This window comes from Hemicordylus capensis, chromosome 8 (genome assembly GCF_027244095.1).
Source record: "Hemicordylus capensis ecotype Gifberg chromosome 8, rHemCap1.1.pri, whole genome shotgun sequence".
NCBI classification, from domain to species: domain Eukaryota; kingdom Metazoa; phylum Chordata; class Lepidosauria; order Squamata; family Cordylidae; genus Hemicordylus; species Hemicordylus capensis.
Genome location: NC_069664.1, coordinates 10,647,394 through 10,668,177, shown reverse-complemented (window position 1 = coordinate 10,668,177; position 20,784 = coordinate 10,647,394). Strand labels below are relative to the sequence as shown.

General features: G+C 42.9%; 1 protein-coding gene across 2 annotated transcripts; it reads right to left on the bottom strand.

Annotated features, from left to right (window-relative positions):
* Positions 1-1,732: 1,732 nt before the first annotated feature.
* Positions 1,733-19,692, bottom strand: LOC128333878 (histone H2A.V). 2 transcript variants are annotated; one of them, XM_053269917.1, is made up of 5 exons: positions 19,450-19,692; positions 10,057-10,134; positions 6,140-6,253; positions 3,237-3,366; positions 1,733-2,065 (listed from the first exon to the last, which is right to left on the bottom strand). In XM_053269917.1, the coding sequence occupies exons 1-5, from the start codon at positions 19,450-19,452 to the stop codon at positions 2,004-2,006; spliced, it is 387 nt and encodes a 128-aa protein (XP_053125892.1). In that variant the 5' UTR covers positions 19,453-19,692; the 3' UTR covers positions 1,733-2,003. The 2 variants fall into 2 exon arrangements, with proteins under 2 accessions (XP_053125892.1, XP_053125890.1); XM_053269915.1 differs by lacking the exon at positions 19,450-19,692 and adding an exon at positions 18,651-18,988.
* Between the last annotated feature and the right edge of the window lie 1,092 nt (positions 19,693-20,784).

Sequence of the window (20,784 nt, the reverse complement as noted above, 5' to 3'; positions counted from 1 at the left end):
TTGAGGTGGGTTTTTTTGTTTTTGTTTTGAGATTCTAAAAACAAAATACAGTGGACTGAAATCCAAGACAGCCACCCACACCATTACCAGAAATAGGGAAATAATTGAAACCTTTCATGTGACTTCATTTCATTCTTTCCTCAAGCTTCCTACAATGATCTAGCTTAAAGACTGCATCCCTTGTAATGTTAAAGTCTCATGAATTAGTTTCAGTCTGAAACCATCACTCAGGGAGAGTTTATACAGGTTTACTTGAGGACAGAAAAGGCATGCCAAGAACTTAGGAGGAGCTCAAGCAAATGCATTTTTAACACATATAAAATACCCTTCTTTCATATTTGTCACCACCATACCTGAAACTGTAGTGTATGGAACAGTCCTAACAGATGAAAGAACATTAGTTCTCAGGCCTTACTCTCATACGTAGCCAACCCAGAAGTTGGGGGGTCAAATCATACAGACACAATTGCCAGTATAGCTATAGCAGTGTTTCTAGTTTAACGTTTCATTACAGAAAGCGTTATTTCGATCTATTGATGTTTTTAGCCGTGTTTCCTTAAGGAAAGCTAGCTTATCAGGTCACCTAAGTTTCTGTGTGTGCATGTGTCCCCTTCTATCAACTTTGCAATGCCTGGACCAATCTGAACCACACTGGCTAGTTGTAGGGACACCAGTGTAGTTTATGACAATGCCATCCTCCCCAATTCGAGATGGCAGATGCATAAATGTTTTAGGTACAAGAGAGATAACTTGTGAACCACCAAACCAACATGAAACAAATTTGGAACAGTTGTAGGGACACTTAGGAACACCTCGGAACATCTCAAAGGTATAGTTTGTTATGCCATCCACCCCAAATCAAGATGGTGGGCACATGAGTGTTTGAGGTGCAAGTGGGCTAACCTGTGAACTGCCTGATTTAAACCAAATTTGGTAAAGTTGTAGGGACACCTCAACAGTGTAGTTTGTGATGATGTCATCCACCCCAGTTCAAGATGATGGATGCATGAAGATTTGAGATGAATGTGTGCTAACTTGTGAACTGCCTAACCAATTTGGACCAAATTTGCTGCAGGTGTAGGGACACATAGCGACAGCTCAAGGGCATAGTTTGTAATGACGACATCCACCCCAATTCAAGATGGAGGATGTGTGAATGTGTAAGAGGCAAGTGGGAACTGATTCTGATCAAATTTAGTACAGTTCTTGTGACACATAGGAACATCTCAACCGCGTAGTTTGTGATGATGTCATCCATCCGAATTCATGATGGTGGATGCATTAACATCTGAGGCGGTAGTGTGCAAACTTGTGAAGACGGTAATTATCAATAAAGATTAGAGTGAAAGGGAAGTAGGCAGCTTTAGTTCTTACCAGAACTTCTTGTTTGTATGATGACTTCCAACAGATCCTTGCCATTTCCATGTTCTACACAATCCAAAGTTACATTCTTTGGAAAACAAATGTAGAGCTACAGCCAATTTAAGTGTGTTCTATTATTAAATAAAGTACAATCTTTTAGGCTAAACTAAATTTTGACCTTTAATCTCCTCATATAATGGCCTTTATCAATGAACAGGTAAGATAAAACAAATAGTTAATGTGGCCACATTAAAGTCTACAATTTCTATTTTAAAACTCAGTGGGATCTGAGGACACCAACTTTTAGATCTACAATATGGAATCTCAGCTGCACTGACCTTTTAATACTAGAATGACACACAAGAACAGGTTTTGTAAAAAATGGTTTATCAGTTCCATTTTTGTATAAAACACATGGGAGAAACCTAGCCAATCAACACACAAATTGCTGTCACATAACAAGGTACTTTTTTTTTGTCAAACTTTGAATCTAAAGAACATACAAATGTTTTAAGTCTACAGTCAATTGTCTATGCTCTTCCATTTAACTATTTTTAAAAAAATTCCACATATCCCCATATTTCTTCTGTCCCAGTTACAGTACAATGACAGGGAGGAAGAGGGCTGTTTAAAACTCCTCTCTATGCAGTTTTCTGCTGTCCCTTCTTTCCAATCAGAGACTTGTGGATGTGAGGAATTACACCTGCAAGAGAGAGTAATTGATTAGAACTGAGAGCACACAAGATCATGGGTAGTTGACACTCGACAGATATTCATTCATACTAAGCATCATTTACTCATCCAGTTTCTTATACAAGCCTCAAACATCATATTTAGCAAAATCCAGAGTGCTGATAAGTTGCAAATAACAGTTTTCAATAAGTTCAACTTAAATACACAGGAAGGGGAACTGGGATGTGACCAAAATGTTGCCTTACACTTACTATTGGTACTCAGGGCTGACTATTCTCATTGCAAAGTAATTACACTCTGCAAAGCAGAATTACTGTGCCCTCACTTGAGGGGTGGGGGCGGGATGGCATTTTCTTCCTAAATTAAGTTTCCCTTATGATACTAAGATGGCTCTGAATAGTTGTTAGGGTGTATTGTGAAGTGATGCTTTCAGTTTCATACTCTGGTCTAATTGAAGAAAACCACACAAGACAGCTATTTTGTAAAAATGGAAGATGGGGAGTTTTCAAAGGGATAGAGGGCAAGAAGCATTTTCATGAGATCTGCTCTGTACTTCTGTTGAAACTAATACCATTTGGGAACAAATGGCTGCTTAATAAATTATAAATATTTCAGACAAAATACCAGATTCAACTAGCACTACAGCAATGACAAAAGTTCACTATTAATAAAGCTACTTCTGAACCAATGACCTAAAATGGAAGTAATACTAATAAGCATATCCATTAACCTTTAAGACTGCTTTATATGGCCAATACAGACAACTGTTCACCCAACAGTAACTTTCCATGATTGCACAGAACTATGTGTGATAAACACAGAACATGCACAGAACTATGTGTGATAAACCGATTGTGAATTTTCCACACTCCCTCAACTGAGAGTGGGAAAGTGGAGAATGAGAAATTACTTGACAGGGGGTTAGAAGAGCCACTTACCAAGTGGTTACATGGATACTGTGGTTAAGTTACCACTTGGTAAACTAGGGGTTCTCAACCTTGAGTCTCTAGTTGTTGGACTACAAGTCCTTCAACCATTGTGGCTGGGGATGATGAAAGCTGTAGTCCAACAACATCTGGGGAGCCAAGGCCAAGGAATCAATTTAGCCATCTGTTTCACCCACCCCCTACCCATAACTTTCAAAGCAGTCTAGTCATTTCAGAAGTTCTGATACAACATACCTCCACCAGCAATGGTAGCTTTAATAAGGGAATCCAATTCCTCATCACCACGAATAGCAAGCTGCAAGTGACGAGGAGTGATACGTTTTACCTTGAGATCCTTGGAGGCATTACCTGCCAACTCCAAAACCTGGGGGGGAAAGACGGGGGGTGGGGGGGAGACAGAAGCCGGAAGTTTTTAAGGGTAACTTTATCACTAGTGCATAGCACTGAAGCTGATGTGTTACAGTGAAATGTTTGCTAACATTGGACATCTGTTTTATGTTTTTATGCACTAAAAGAGGAATTTGAGAAAACTTGTGGATTTTGGAATAGGCATATTTCAACATCGTTATACCATCTTAACTTTATCGGGTTTTAGAAATTTTGCTAACAACAATATGGGACTCATTTTCTCAGTCATTTAGTAGGACAGGAAAGAGTTGCAAACACCAAAAATCAACATTTTTGTAGATTTAATCAGTTTAAGTGTTAAGGGTATAAACAGTTGTAGCAAACATTTTACATTAGTGATCTTGCCCCATAGCAGTGTTCCCTCTAACAGGGATTCCCAGATGTTGACGACTACAACTCCCACAATCCCCAAGCAAAGGCTATTGCAGCTGGGGATGCTGGGAGTTGTAGTCAACAGCATCTGTGAATCCCTGTTAGAGTGAACATTGCCCCACAGAGGCTCTGTTTTAAAAATATAAGAACAGAAAAATAATCAGAATCTGCCATTAAATCCCAATTGACTCTCTATTCTTTGCTAAACCCCAATAGCACTCTCTATTCCTTGGAAAACTTTCCAGCTTCCGTTTTTACAAAATAACTGTTTTTGGTGGTTTCCTTTTAATTTTTGAATTAGACCAGAGTTTTTCTGGCTGTTTTACAGAACAAATACTTCTTTCTTATAACAGATTTTTTAGCTGTAGCCAAGATCACTGTAGAAATTAAGAAAAAAAATCACACATACAGTAGCAGTCCAGCTATGGCCACAATGAAAAAATGACTCAGTTTCTAAAGCATGCAAAGTGTCTCTAAGACCTAGGAACTTGTTAGATTAAAAGGAGACAGATTACAGAAAAGTTTATAAAGTGTTGGTGCCCTTTTTCTGATTTTTTTTAAAGCAAAGAAATGTATATAATTGTTTTTCAGTATTAATATTGTACTAGAATTATACTGTAAAAAATCTTCCGGTTTGTTTGTTTTGTTAAATTAAGTAATAAACACTTTTTTAAAGGGCATTTTTTTCCTTGGCTATAACAAACAAAGATAAGCGATCTCCTTCCTCCAAAAAACTTGATTTCCAGCATGTGGGAATAGGAAGTTTAGACAGCACTTGAATGTACCGTTATAAGGAGAGAGGGCATACCCTCACCTCTTGCCTGGTGGCTTCTCAGAGGTTGAGCACTGTGGAAAACAGGATAGGGATGTGCATGAAATTCACATGGATCGATTCAAATTGATTTGGAACCACTGAACAGAGTGGAGAGTCATTTGAATTAACACAATTTTGAATTGAATTTGGGCGAATTTTGTGCACATCCCTAAAACAGGACAATGGACTAGACAGGCCTTGGGCCTGATCCAGCAAGACTGTTCTTAATGAAAGTAAAATTCTGACACAATGTCCTTATATTTGACCATTGCTATATTATTTGGTATGATAAATAAGGATTTATATTGCACTTTCAAGTGTGTAAAGTTCTTAAGGTACGTTATCTTGCTATACAACCAACCTGTAAGATAATATTATCACCATATTTCAGTTAAGAGTGCTGAGAAGAAGCAGCCAGCCTAAGGTCACCTGGTGAGTTCACAACAGGCAAGATTCAAACCAGGAACATCCTGATTCACAGTACAGTCTATTAGCCACTGCACTACACCAGCTCAGCTTTTCTCCTATTTCCCAAGCAGCTTTTCTTTAATATAAAACATAGATGGTCACAAAGGTATAAGAGTTTGGCTTGAAGTGGAGGATAAGGACTGCTTTCATACTTCAACAGATCATGTGTTTAGAACTTCAAACTGACTCTGGGGAGTTCTGCCTTCTAGAGTGAATGGTATAGCTCATTTCGTTGACAGGTGATGTTTGTTTTATTAGTTCCTGGAGTGAGTGCCCCAATATATGTCACAACTACTATCTTAAGTAATATGTAGCAAGAATATTAGTCAGATGGAAATAAAGTCAAAATGAATAAGGTCAAGAAAACAATCCATGGTTTGGGATGTACCAAAGAAACTCTCTCAACAGTTTGCTAGCTATTAAAGCTCCTGCAATATTATTTAACCAAGTTATTTTTGGCTTTAAAAAAAGGGGGGGGGGGCAGCTAAGTTATGCTGATCCAGAGGTTGGTATGAAACAGATTAATTCACGATCAAGGCCTTATTTGATCTTCAGCCCCTAATTGAGCAAAGAGACACCTTTTAAAGTGGTGATTCTGTTATATTTAGCAGGGGAAGAGCAACTGGCCCTATCCAACCCCAGCACAGCATCCCTCCAGTGGCTGTTGCTGGTTTCTGTCAGCGTGGTGTAGTGGTTAGAGTGCTGGACTAGGACTAGGGAGATCCGAGTTCAAATCCCCATTCAGCCATGAAACTAGCTGGGTGACTGGGCCAGTCACTTCTCTCTCAGCCTAACCTACTTCACAGGGTTGTTGTGAAAGAGAAACTCTAGTATGTAGTACACCGCTCAGAACTCCTTGGAGGAAGAGCAGGATATAAATGTAACAACAACAATAATAATAATCTGTTGTGTTTATTTTTAGACTGTGAGTCCTTTGGGGACAGGGGTCCATGTTATTTATGTATTTTTCTGTGTAAACCACTTTGAGAACGTTGGTTGAAGAGTAGTATATAAATACTCATAGTAGTAGTAGTAGAAGATCATGTGGTTTGACAACAATAATTTTAGAACCTACCTCAGCAGTGAGGTACTCAAGAATTGCAGCACTGTACACAGCAGCTGTAGCACCAACCCGTCCATGGCTTGTGGTGCGAGTCTTCAAGTGTCTGTGGATACGGCCCACTGGGAACTGAAAGTACAAGGACCTGTTCAGCATGCATGGTCAAAGCCAACAATGAGGCACTGCTCTTCCAAAAGACAATGAAATCCAATAGTCTGGTTCAGTGAATTATTTTCAGAGGCAGAGTGTGTATTTAATTAAAGGCAGCTCCTCTATTAGTGCTATAGTCAGGATCTGAGTTGCAATTTTTACTGATTGGTCAATCAAGTATCAAGTCACACACTGTTATTGCACTCCACTATTCCAAACTGGATGCCAAAGGAAGGAATCTGCTTTGAAGAACTGTCTGTGACCATGCCTATACACAATCTGGCCATCCAGCATTGACCTCTATGAAGTCATTCATAAAGGAAAAACATAGATTTGCACAACTAAAGAGATGAAGCTCTGCACTACTGCCTTAAGACAGTGTACTAGCTTCCACGCTTAAGATACTGCACTTATCTAAGATAATAAAAATTCCAATAAAGTTCAACAGGCAGTTATTTGATTTTTTAAGAAGCAGGTGAATATGAATACTACAGGCACATGGTACTAAATATGCACAGCAGAATTCTTCCAGGTCAACAAAGAACCTACAATTAATGATATCAGATACACAGTTTTTCTTACCATAACATGAGAAACAATAATTTCAGCAAACACATCCAGAATTTTGTTAATCTAACTTAAGGAATGGCGCAGCGGGGAAATGACTTGACTAGCAAGCCAGAGGTTGCCGGTTCAAAACCCCGCAGTTCTGTTTCCCAGGCTATGGGAAACACCTATATTGGGAAACAGCGATATAGGAAGATGCTGAAGGGCATCATCTCAAACTGTGCGGGAGGCAATGGTCAACCCCTCCTGTATTCTACCAAAGACAACCACAGGGCTCTGTGGTCGCCAGGAGTCGACAACGACTTGACGGCACACTTTACTTTACCTTACTTAAGTTTCCATTTTTGTGAGGAACAAAAAGGCAGTCTAAATATCTATATATTTAATTCTCTTACGGCCAACTGAGTAGGGAACTGCATGGGGATGTGGGGATGCATCTGGATGCCTGCTGGAACGCTCTGAGGTCCTGCAAGAGTTCCAATCATTGCCTTGGGAGGGAACGGCAGCCAGGGAGGCAGGCAGGAGAGCGGAAGAAGAAGCAGAATTGAAGGGGAATCGGCAGAGTGGGGGAAAGGAGGAAGAAAGGAGGAAACCGGACCCATTGCCTTGGGAGGGAACGGAATCGAAGGCAGTGAGACACCAGGCATTTGCCTTCAAGCTGCCCGACGAGAAGTATGGCTGCTTTGGGAGTGGTGCGGGAGGAAGATAAGTAATGGTGGTGGCAGCGGCGCGAAAGCAGAAGAGACAGGGGCAGAAGGGGGCCGGGGGGGGGGAGAGGAGGAGAGGAGACTGGGGCACATGAGGGCAGGGTGAGAGGAGACTGGGGCAGAAGGGGGCAGAGGATGGGGGAAGAAGATGGGGGGAGTGTACTGCCACACAGATGCTCTGTGAGGGTTCAGCTAGTCAGGGGAAATCTTCTCTGGACAACAAGAGACCGGAACAAAACAACAATTTTCCAGGGGAGATAACAATCTTTTGTAGCCAGTCTGTGACATAGAAAACTTCAGAACTTCCATAAGATGAACATAGACCAAACAGTACACAAGTGGAGCAAGCAGAAAGAATGTGGCCCAACAGCCAAAGGCAAATGGAGGCCAGACATCAGGGAGGCTCTCTGAGAGCATACTAACACTGATGAAAGCTAGATCCAGGGGCATTTTGACTTTTTGCTATCATTTATTTTAACCTATGTTAAAGGCTTTTTCCTAAAGGTGTTTCAATCTGGGCAGAGAGAGCTCCTGGAACCTATGGAAGAGATTTTTTTTTTTTAAGGTATTAGTGATGGGCTTGGGTGGAACACAACCTTGTCCCTTTGAAAGCTAGAACACTGTAACCACTGAAAATACAATCAGTTAATTCTAATAATTCAATAAGAGCTCTGGAAAGGACCAGAGAACTAGGTTCAAATTCTAGTTTGAAAGCCAATGGACCACAGGAGAACAAAATTTTATCCCTGCCAGAAAACTGTGTGTGGATGGTCTGCTAGGCTACCTCCTTTTACAAGAGAAACTGGAATGAATCATGGCTGCCCAGTACTTGAAAGGGTTAGTTTCATGACTCAATCCAGCCCCTCTTGAAGGAAGCCCAAGACATGGGACATTTCTGCTTGCTAAGGACAGACAGTATTTCCAGAGTAAAGAACATAAATATTCATCAGATGGCATCATACATTTGACACTTTAAGCTAGAAGGAGTGTGCACCTGAACTGAACTGGTCAAGAAAGCTAGTTGATGTCCCTCAACCCCCAAGCAGCTAACTGAAGAAACTCTGGCTGTGGGTGAAGAGCTGGAACTTGAAAAGGGCAATCAACTGGATAATATCCCCCTAAGACAGAACTTCTCAAACTTCGGTTCCCAGATGTTTTGGGGCTTCAACTCTCATCATCCCCAGCCACAATGATCTAAGACCAAGGATCATAGTTTGGAAATCCTTGCTCTAACATGGCATCCACATCATCTGAGAAGGTCCCTCTTATAATCTTTTCAAAGAGCAAGTTAGTGCTGGAGGCCATAACTCAGTGGTAGAACATCTGCTTTGCATGAAAAGATCCCAAGTTAAGTGCTTTGCATGCAAAAGGTCCTAGGTTCAATCCAAGGAGCCAGAGTGGTATAGTGGCTAGAGTGCTGGACTAGGACCGGGGAGACATGAGTTCAAATCCCCATTCAGCCATGATACTTGCTGGGTGATTCTGGGCCAGTCACTTCAATTTCAGCCAAACCTACTTCACAGGGTTGTTGTGAGAAGAAACCTAAGTATGTAGTACACCGCTCTAGGCTCCTTGGAGGAAGAGCAGGATATAAAATGTAAAAATAATGAAAAATAAATCACTAGGTAGGGCTGAGAAAAATTCCTGCCTGAAGCCCAGGAGAGCTGCTGCCAATCAGGTAGACCATGCTGAGCTAGATGGACCATCTAGTAGATGGCAGCTTCCTATGAAAGGCGAAGCCACCCAGGAACATGCCCAGCCACTGGTAGAGGGCAGAAAGAGAAAGTGCTGCTTGGTTTTGGTTTCTCTGTATCTCAAGGTGAGGAGTCAGAATGCTTTTCTTCCCCAAACCTGTAACCACCTCAAGAGCAATATATAGGTAAAATCCTTCCTTGTTTACAGTTCCTAACTAGGCTAAGGAAAAGAGTGGAGGGAGACAAAAAAGGCTCAACGTACATGGTAATATGGAAGAAAAAAACAATGTCTAAAGATGTTGTAAAGTCATTGCTAAGTTAGCTTGGGAGAGTTCAGTCTGAGAACTCTGGTCTCTGAAGTGGCAGGAGATGAGCTGACTTGAGAGGAGAAAGCCCCCTCCCATGGAAGTTACCATTTGTTCCTGCCTGATGTAATCCAGAGAAAGGGGACTTCCCTGAATGCTCAGGAATGTCATCCTGCTCCTAGCTGAGGAACACAGTTAAAGACCAATGAAACACAAGCCACCATAGTTCTAAACTATAATAAAATAACCACCGTATGTGAAGGAGAGAATAAGATGAAAACCCATATATCAGATCTTTATTATGCAATATTTTCATATACTGTGTATTATAGTTGAGACAAAAATGCTGCAGTCAAATTGCACAATAAACATTACGATGAAATCTTGCTACCACTTTTTACTAATCACAACATATAGTACAGTATATGCAATGGAACTCCAATTTGTTAGTTACATCTACTGGCAGAATCACTCAATAAAAGCCAATACATGAAACAATAGAATCATACCTGAAGTCCAGCTCTTTGTGAGCGAGACACTGCCTTCGCCTTGGCCTTTCCACTGTCCTTGCCAGCCTTGCCTCCAGCCTAAATAAAAAAATAAAAATATGTATCTTGTCTATTGCTTAAGACATCAGCTTCATAAAGAAGGGCTAAGATGATCACATACTCTTCAAGCAGGTTTTCCCTCAACAAGAGCATGAAGCAAGAGTATTTTATAAGAATCCAAGTATTACATATCTGCACATGTTTACAAACAAAGACAGGCAGGATGCAGTCTAAGAGCCACAGTTCTCCCAACATACTTGTAACATTTACTTTCAACTAAACATATTTAGGACTATGACACTAGTCACTTTCTGTAATGTGGACAGATAATAATTTGAAATCTCCACACTTGTTATTGTGTGCATCAGAAAGATTATGTCTGGCTTAAAGATCCCCAAAACATACCACACACTTTGGGAAATTTGGGAAGGGAGGAAGGAAAAGAGCAGCTCACCGAAAATAGAAGAATGAAGGATAATTGGGGCAGGAGCCCCAAAGTGCCTGTTCTACCAGAAGCAAAGACAGGAAGGAACTAGGGATCAGACCCCTGAGCATGCTAGGAGAGGAGATAGACCTCCAGATACCAGAACTAGCTAAATTTCCTGTCTACTGGAGCAAGTGATGGGAGCTTGCCTCTTTGTAAGCGGTGCCCTCCTACTTCAAGGGAGAAAATCCCCAAAACATACACAACACGCTTTGGGAAGTTTTCCATTTTCTCTACTTGTAACCAAAAAGAAAGTATCTCTTTCAAAAGCATGTTCTGCAGTGATAAAAGCCTCTTATCAATGGGTCACATATGTGAACCAGCTGCTTGTTTTCTACATGTAGTAATTTCCACAGGTAAGATCCCATGAGGAAATTTCCATGTGAACTGAAGTGAGCCGATACGCCTGGCAATAGCCAAAGATTTCTATTATCATGGCAGTCCCAGACACACCAGTGTGACTGTACAAATGAAAACTTCTAGCTGTATCCCCAGAGCCCAGTTCACATTGAAGCATATCCACATGATCCGTATGCCATCCTGAGCTTTTTGGAGGGAGAGGGAGAGATACAAATGAAATATTTGAACAATACACACAAGTTCTGATGTGAAACTAGATTAATTTCTAAAGCATCTTAGAGAGTCAAATCACAGATTTTAAACTATATTTACTGTTCAACATTACAAACATTGTTCACAAAACCACAAAATTGACTCTAATTTTGGTTGTGTGGAAAAAAGGCAAATACATGCTGCAATAAGATTCTCTGAAACCCTGAAAGTTTGCTTTTCATAAAATGAAGTAAAATTCTGAAGCCTGTATTAAGTTTTTGCAGGCCAGAAAGGAGTACAGAGATGCATTTGTGAATCTGTCCCATTTTAAAGAAAGTGACGTTAATTCATTAGCCTGCTTGGTTTTGTCCTTACAGTTTAAGGGAGCTGGGCATCTAATTTTAATGCAACACTCCAGGGTAGTTTTGATTTAAATCATAATTTAAATTACTAAGTAAGTGATCACTAGATTTAAATCATGGTTTTTATATAAACACTCATTCTTGCTTATATAATCTTAATATTTACAACCAGATGAAGGTTTCATTTTTTGATAGAAAAATTGCCCAAAATAATCTTACAGAAACCTCTGGAAGAGCATGACATTGTGAATGGATTAATGGAATTCATTTACCAAAAAATTTAAACATTGCACATATACAGCCTCATGCTACATAATTAAAAACTAATTCTTATTTCATGATGAATAACCTTTGGACTATAATGTATCTTAAATAGAAAACTATCTTTAGATATATATTTTCCTCAAAAAGCATTTTATTTTATTTTTAAAAAACCTGATTTAAATAAAAAACCCTGATTTAAGTTTTAAAAAATCATTGATTTTTATCCACCCTGCAACATTCTTATGCTAACAAGTGGACATAATATGACCTACACAAGAGTGAACTTGAGAGCATTTGTGTGAGGCCCAGTTTCTGGACACAAATTCAAGAAATAAAGCTAAAACAGGACAGAGTGATATTTTATATACAATACCTCACTCAAGGTTTGACTCCTGCCATCTCCAAACTACTGTCTACCCCACTGCCTCAGCAGGGACAGGACCTATTTTGTGGCCACTATCCTTGGTTAAAATTGCAGTCCCTTTTATAGGGGAAAAGATCTATAAGTAACTAATAATTGCTTTCATTAATATTTTTAACAATTAATTTTAATGCAATAGTACACTGAAAATTGACCTCGGCTCCTGTATGCCAAGTTGTGGTTGGTTCCAGCCCTCTGGGGCATTTGAATTGTGCACTCCTGTTCTATGACCAAGTATAAGAGGCAGCCTGATCCTATATATCTGGTTTAGCTGTAGCACTGTAAACTGTGACTTCCATCACTGTAGCCAATGTACTACACACACTGTTCATACTGAATGGGCACCCAAGAGGCAGGGTGGTCTTCATGGGAATCCTATCCTTTCCCCACTTCTTTATTGGAGGCAGGAGGGGAGTGACAGTGCAGGAGCAATTATGGTTGTGGCTTTGTATCTGCTTTGGGATCAAAGAACTCAGATTATTATTATTTATTTAATTTATATGCCGCCTGACTCCAAAGGCTCACAGCAGTTCACAAAAGTGAACATAATAAAGACAAAAATAAAACGAACTGTTAAAACAGCAATTTAAAACATTCAAAGATTACTAAAAGCCGGGCTAAAAAAATGTGTCTTAAGGGCTCTTTTGAAAACTGGTAAAGATGGTCACCTTAAGTGGCACAGCAGAGATATGCTTGACTAACAAGCAGAAGGCTGCCGGTTCGAATCCCCACTGGTACTATATCGGGCAGCAACAATATAGGAAGATGCTGAAAGGCATCATCTCATACTGTGTGGGAGGAGGCAATGGTCAACCCCTCCTGTATTCTACCAAAGAAAACCACAGGGCTCTGTAGGCACCAGGAATTGAAATCGACTTGATGGCACACTTTAAAGAAGTTAAACCACAAATGTCTTTAGAGAGCACATTCCACAGCCCAGGAGTGACTTACAGGGAGGCCCGCTGCCAAGACACCACCAGATGGGCTGGCGGCACATGGAAACGGACCTCTTTCAATGATCTCAATTTGTAGTGGGGATCATGAATTAGAAGGCGCTCTCCCAGGTAACTCGGTCCTAAGCCATTTAGGGCTTTAAAGGCAATTACCAGCACTTTGTATTTTGCCCGGAAATCTATCGGTAGCCAATACAATTGCTTTAAAACAGCCACAGTATGGCCTCTCCAAAAAACCCCAGAGACCAATCTAGCTGCTGCATTTTGGACCAATTGAAGTTTCCGAACTACATTTAAAAGGCAGCCCCATGTAGAGCACATTGCAGTAGTCAAGCCTAGAGGTTACCAGAGAGTGCACCACAGTTCTGAGATCATTATCTTCAAGGAACAGACACAACTGTAATATCAACCAAAGTTGATAGAAACCACTCCTGGCCATAGCCTCAACCTGAGAAACCAGAGGGAGGTCTGGTTCTAGAAGCACTCCCAAGCAGTGTTCCCTCTAACAGGGATTCCCAGATGTTGTTTACTACAACTCCCAGAATCCCCAGCTATAATGGTTTTTGCTTGGGGATTCTGGGAGCTGTAGTCAACAACATCTGGGAATCCCATTTAGAGTGATCACTGCTCCCAAGCTATGCAACCTGTTCCTTCGGGGCAAGTGCAACCCCATCCAGAACAGGAAGATCTATTGTGTCCCTCGAAGTATGACTCCTTACCATGATTACCTCAGTCTTGATTAGATTCAGCTTCAATTTATTAGCGCTCATCCAATCCATTACAGCCTGTAGGCAGGCATGGGGGTGGGGGAGAATGTCATTTCCTGATTATGATGTTATGGAGAAATAGATTTGGGTGTCGTCAGCATATTCATAACACCCTTCTCCAAATCCCCCGAGGATCTCACCCATGTAGATGTTTAAAAGTATTGGAGACAGGATGGAGCCCTGAGAGACACTATACAATAGCTCTTGTTTCAGAGAGCAACTATCTCCGAGTGACACCATCTGGAATCTACCAGAGAGAAACAGAAACACTGCAAAGCAGTACCACCTATTCCCAAATTCCCCAGACAATCCAGAAGGATCCCATGGTTGATAATATCGAAAGCTGCAGAAAGGTCCAAAAGAACCAACAGAGTCACACTCCCTGTCCATTCTTTGGTAGAGATCATCCATCAGGCAGACCAAGGCTGTCTCCAAACCATAGCCTGCTCTAAAGCCAGTTTGAAATGGATCTAAATAATCAGTATCTTCCAAATCTGTATGGAGTTGATCAGCCACCACCCTTTCAACTGTCTTGCCCACCCAAGGGAGGTTGGAGACTGGCCTATAATTATCCATCACCAAGGGCTCTAGGGCAGGCTTCTTAAGTAAAGGTCTCACAGTCACTGCCTTCAAACATGGAGGCATCCTGCCTCCCTTAGTGAAGCATTTATGATTATGCAGCAATTCAGAGGCTCAGAACAAGTTATAGGAAATCTAGCATTTCACTTTCCATCTCTTTAGCACTGGGAAATACTCTTTACCAACAAAAGTATTTTATTAGATGAGATTTTATTAGATGAGATACAACCTGGCTTTTTATGTTCACAAAATTCCAGAGGCACTAAAGTCAGCATACAACTTAACACTATATCCTTCAGTAACCAGATCGCATGCAAGTACAGAGTAACAGTCCAATACCCACAGAACACACCACTATTTTCAACTAGGCATATACACTTGGTTTTATCCCAATACCACAATTTTAAAAAGAGCTGTACCACAGCAGTAGAAGCAGGGTGGAGATATTTGTATATAGCTCAAGACTTGCTGTAACCCTCAGAGATGAACAGGTATGGGATGTAAACCCCTGTATTGACTGGAGGGTTTTGCACGCTGTTTTGGCATTTGAGCTAAGCTTATTAACCATTGTCTGAGCTGCAATTAATATCTTACCCCCTCCCTTCATGCAATTTTTTTTAAAAAAACCCAGACTGTAAACATTTTATTCATGTTTTCCAAGTCATCTAGACTAGCTTTAAATGTTCTGTTGAGTCGGAAAACATCTCATATACACACACAAATCTACATGTTCTATGGTTCTAACTTGGGATATCTCATTCCTATCAAGATCCCAGCAGCAAGTGTCCTAACAGCTTGCTCAAAGGCTGATTTAGTCATTAGTATATAGGATTTTTAATGCTTGAAAAAGCAGCTTTTTATATTTAGATGAGTTAGGGTCAATGGGTTATATAAACTTGCATCATTTGTTTACATTATTTTTCTATGTAAACCACTGAGAACTTTTTTTGAAAAATCAGTATATAAATATTCTTAGTAGTCAGTTATCAATTCTGCCCAGTTTTTCAAGGGCTCAATCAACCATTTACTAGCTCACCTAAGAAGAGGAGCCATATGTCAAAACACAATTGGCCTCCTTGGACCTTAAGATTAAGTGGCAAGAAAGGCAGCATGTACACCAGTAATACTGTGATATCACAGTTGTTAGAACACTAGTATCATAACCACTTTCACTAGGAACTACCTCAAGTTAGTGATGTGGGGCAGAATGTTTTCCAGTTCTAAAAATACATTGTTTCGTAAAATTAACATAGTGAATACATCTGTCAAACTGTGCAATTTCAAGGCTGTAGTTAATGTTTTTTCAGGTAATTATTCCTAGAAAGCATGTATGCATCTATTATATTAATTCTCCTGGGTGTGCCTTGGAATGTGAGTCCCAGCGCCCAGTTGAATGGCTGGGCGGCAGACGCTTGATTGGCTGAGGCGCACCCAGGAGGATTGGTCACTGAGGACTGGGCAGCAGGATTGGCCAGAAGGAGGATTGGGCCTGGTCCAGCCATGGAGGCAAGGCCCAGGAGTGGGGAAAGAAAGTGTGGGGGCAGAAGTAGCGGTGGGGAGAAGAGGCGGCTGGGCCCAGAAGCGGAGACTGGGGCAGAAGGGTGTGTGTGTGTGGAGATAACCACCGGCCTCAAAGAGTGCACAGATGCTCTGTGCGGGGTTGGCTAGTTTGTAATAAATATCTTACAGGGGGAAAATATATATATATATCGTATACACACACGTGTGTGTGTATATATAATTCCAATAAAATTTTGCAAGTAAAACTTTACATTTGTTTGAATACTTAAACCAAACTACACTTTTATTTCCTTGTAGATTTCAGTTCAAATATTTTTTATAATTTTGTTTACTAAGTATATGCATATACAGCAAGAGTCAAACATGCTAAATCAGATTCCAGACATCTTAGTTTTCAATAAAATTTTCCTGCAGTCCCCAATTCTAAAATTTTCATCACTGCCTCAGACCAACCAACCTTTCAAAATGTTCCAAGATTCCTCTCCCATACTACCAATGTTTCACTTTTTTATCATTTTATGCCATTAGTTTACCCCTCCCCATAATATTGTTGGAGGGTAAACAAAATGGCACAACACGATACACTCTAACAAATATTATTACAATTTGCCAATTTCCATAAGCTACAGGTTTTCTATGGCAAGTTTGACCTTACAAAGCATCACCAGTTTTCCGTTTTACTTCAGGAGAATTAAAGCAGAAACTTAAAAGGCAAATAAAATTGCTAGACTTAGGGTTAGCAGGTCATCAACTGACTGCCAATTGATTCTGGTCAAATACTGTCCAGTATTTCATGAAACCAAGTAGTTTACTAGTTGTCAGTTCCTGGGACCCCACAGGACTTCATCCTGCTTAGCCTAGGAACATAGGACTACACTGTCCATGCAATCTGACTGTCTGCTCTTTTGCAACGGACTGGCTTCAGGTCTAGAAACTTTTTAAAATATTGATTTTCATTGCTTCGCAGTAACAGCTAATTTGTTTTTATTATCAGTATACGTATCAAACTGATACGTATCAAGTGGTTGTCTAATTTGTGTTAATGCTTCAAAAATACTTCCCCAGTCAGCTGACCAAGTCTTCATTGACCAGTCAAATACTCAACCCTATTCATATCAACCAGCAATGGCATCCATTAACAACAGTTGGTGCTCTGTATCCTAAATAATCATCTGATCATAGCCAATCAGATAATCAGTGCATTCCTAGCTTATTTACTCTGATTCGTCCCATCATGTTCAGTGCAACTTACTCTCTAGGAACTATGCTTAGGATTCCATTTGCATGCGGAGATACCCACTGTCAACACAACATAGGAACACAACACAACACAGGAAGCTGCTTTTTACCGACAGACCATTGTCCATCTATCTCAGTACTGTCTACATTGACTGGCAGTGGTTTCCAGATGGGTATTTCCCAGCTGCATCTGGAGATGCCAGGGACTGAACCCAGGACCTTCTGCATATAAGGCAGATGCTCTTCCAATGAGCAATAGCCCTTACCACAAGTTTCATATAAGATTCCAGGAAGACAGCAATCCTGCACAGAATCTGATGTACCTAAACCAATGTGCTTATGTGCACATAATACTGCTCAGAACCAACAATTTTGAATTACAAGCAAGTTGTTTCAATCAAATCAGAACACTAGTAACTTCAAACTTGTGCGGAAGAAAGTATGCCTTGAAGCAACTCTGCAAAATAAAACTGAAATGTACTCTTTTCAAATGTTAAAGGAACACTGAGCAGTCTGAAACAGAAAGGCATGTTTCAATACCATCTTATTGATACAATGACTGTGAAGGTTTGTCATACCAACACCAGTAATTGCAATCAAAGTGCCCTTCTACTGAGCATTCACAATATCTTTTGCTGTACCCTTAAACAAGTTAGTAAAATGTAACTTTCAATAAATATGACACGATAAATAAAATAAATGAATAGTGAACAGATCAAATCACTTGTGGGACACTACAGTAGTCAAAAGTAGGAACAAAGTTTTAATGTCCTGCCTATTAGCCCAGTGAAAGGCATTTCCTCATTAATTAATACTTAAGAAAAACATTTCACAGAATCCCAGTTTGAAAGAACAGAGTGACAACACAATAGCTGTCAAGGTGGACATGTTTTCATGGGTTAAACCATGTTATTTCATGGGTTAAGCTCTTGTTATTCTGGGACATGTTATTTGTGTATGTTGACAACTCAGAACAGAAAAGGGCCATTTCCCAAATAAAAGATCCGGAGGCAACACATACAGGCGCTTGCATCCAGATCCGCTGTGTGTTTACCCGGAAGTCCCCCCCGCCCCGCCAACAGTTTAACCAGACCGATTCCCAATTATGGCTGCGGTCTTTCGAACGCCAAGTCCCACGGACACCTGCGTGGCTTAATGTTGGAGAACCGGGCACGGACTGAGGTTGCACGGCCATCAACAACACTGAGCACTGCCCACGTGGGCGTAAGCCCCACCGAGACCACCGGAATTCACTTCCACCTAGACACACAAGAGGCTCACGCAGCACCTAACCGGCTCCCGGTGGCAGAAGGACAGTGGGAGAGGTGAGGGAGCGGGGCAGAGGCGGAGCCCCTTCCAGCAGCTGCGGGAGGAGCTCCCCCAAGCGCGCCAAGCTGTCACGTAGAGACTCACCTCCAGACTCTCAAGTGAAAGCCCACCGGAGGAAATCAACCCGCTGCTGCTGCTTGACATTTATCATCTGGCCTTGTGTTGCTGGGACCCGCCCCTCCCTCTCTCTCTCTCTCTGCCGCCCCCGCCGGGAGGGCGCGCGGGGCCTGCCACCATCTGGGACCCCCCCACGAAGGGCCCTTCGGCGTGGCCGGGGCGCGCAGGCCGGCCTCTCCTCGCGCACGTCAGCCTGCTGGAAGCGCCCGCCTGCCTCTGTCTCCTCGCCACGGATGCTGGGCCGAGCGCCACCCGTTACGCGGCGGGCGGGCCGCCGGCCACCAGCGCGTCTTCCTGGGCAAGGCGAGCGGCGCTACTCTGACCCCGGCTCCTCTGGCGAGCCCTTCCCTAGGGAGGCACGTGCCTTTCGCCGTATTCACACGGGGGGGTGTAGGCGCGCACCTAGAAGCGCGCGAGGCGGCCCCGAGGGAGGCGGGGCTTCCAGAGCGCCTCGTAAGATACAGGGCAGGACGCGCGTCCCCCACTCCCCACGCTCCGCGCCCGAAAAGTGAGGCTGCTCGGGATCATCACCGCCTCTATCGCGCGAGAGGGGGAAAGGTCCGGACAGCCCCAAGACAGCTTTAGAGAAGCGGAGCGCCTCAGCCAGCCACCCGCTCGTCGCTGACGGGAGCCGGACACCCTTCCCTCAGGCCCGGCGCTGGACATACGCGGGAGACCCGTAGGCGCTTCCCGCCTGACGGCTCCGGGGCCATTCCCTCACGCGCTTCCTCCCCCGCCGCGGCCGCTACCGCCCTCCCCCGCTCACCATGGTTCCGTCGCTGCCCTGCGAGGTCCGGTCCCGATTCCGAGCTAGAGCCGCCTCAGAAACTCGAGAGACAATAACCCGCCTGAGCGCGAGGAGGGAGCCTGGCCTGCCGCGGCCCCCGCGAGCCAATCAGGGCAAGCGATGCTAGTTTGAACCTCCCGCCTAGTCCAATCCAATGGCGGCTTCTTACTTCCTCGGGTTGTCCCCGCCCCGCGGCCCGTTTAACGGCTGTTTTTTCCCCCACTACTAACTACCCCCCTTTTTTTTCTTCCCCTTTGCACACGGCACGTCAGAGCGAGAAAAGGAGGGGGCGGGGCAAGGCGTCGCTCCGCGCAGGAGGGAAGCGAGTGGAACGACGGGCCTTGAGACCAGTCACAGAAAGAAACTGCTCTGCAGTAGGCGGGGCCAGTGGACAAACGGCGATCCGAGCCAATCGGAAGCAAGAATCGTTTCCCGCCCATGTTGCCTCCCCCTCCCCCACTTGTTTGTTTGCTCTTAGAGAAGCGGGGGAGGGGGAGATGGAGTCGATGGCAAGTAATCCCCCCCCCCGGTTCTTCATACAGAGGAATCAGTGTGTCCTCGCCCGTCGACGTCCTCTCAGGCGCCTTTTTTGGAGGAATAGCCTGTGGGGGAGGAGGAGGCGCTTCCACTTCTGCTCGCCCCCCGCCAAAAGCTCTCTTCACAAAACACAAGACGCTGTTGCCCCCTGACGCGCAGAAGAGCGAGAGCCCCGGTGCACGCTTTCTTGGAAGGAAGGAGGAAGCCCCACAGCATCCATTGAGACTTGTCTGCATAGGAGTGCTCGGACGGCTCCAGCAACGCTATAGAGGACATAGGAACAAGCTGCCATATACTGAGTCAGGCCATTGGTCTATCTAGCTCAGTATTGTCTTCACAGACTGGCAGCAGCTTCTCCAAGGTTGCAGGCAGGAATCTCTCTCAGCCCTCTCTTGGAGATGCTGCCAGGGAGGGAACTTGGAACCTAGATGCTCTTCCCAGAGTGGCTCCATCCCCTCAGGGGAATATCTCACAGTGCTGAAGCATGCAGTCACCCATTCAAATGCAAACCAGGGCAGACCCTGCTTAGCTAAGGGGACAAGTCATGCTGGCTACCACAAGACCAGCTCTCCTCATCTGCAATAAGCCTTCCTGCAGAGCAGCCTTAAGTACATTTTGCTTGGAAGTAAGCCTGACTCTGGCCAGTGGGCTTACTCCTGGTTAAGTGGGCAAAAGACTGCAACCTCACTCGGGGTCCGAGCCTATATATATATATACACACGTTATACTGAGGGATCCCACTGAGGTCACCAAAGTAACTATGTGGTGCTTGAAAAG

What these genes read in the sequence shown, in the direction of transcription:
- LOC128333878 (XM_053269915.1), bottom strand. Translation starts at nt 18,710, where the DNA reads ATGTCAAGCAGCAGCAGCGGGTTGATTTCCTCCGGTGGGCTTTCACTT. An exon ending in TTTCACTTGAGAGTCTGGAG is followed by an intron (nt 10,135 to 18,650) that starts GTGAGTCTCTAC and finishes TTTTTTATTTAG; the next exon opens with GCTGGAGGCAAGGCTGGCAA. An exon ending in AGCTACCATTGCTGGTGGAG is followed by an intron (nt 2,066 to 3,236) that starts GTATGTTGTATC and finishes TCTCTCTTGCAG; the next exon opens with GTGTAATTCCTCACATCCAC.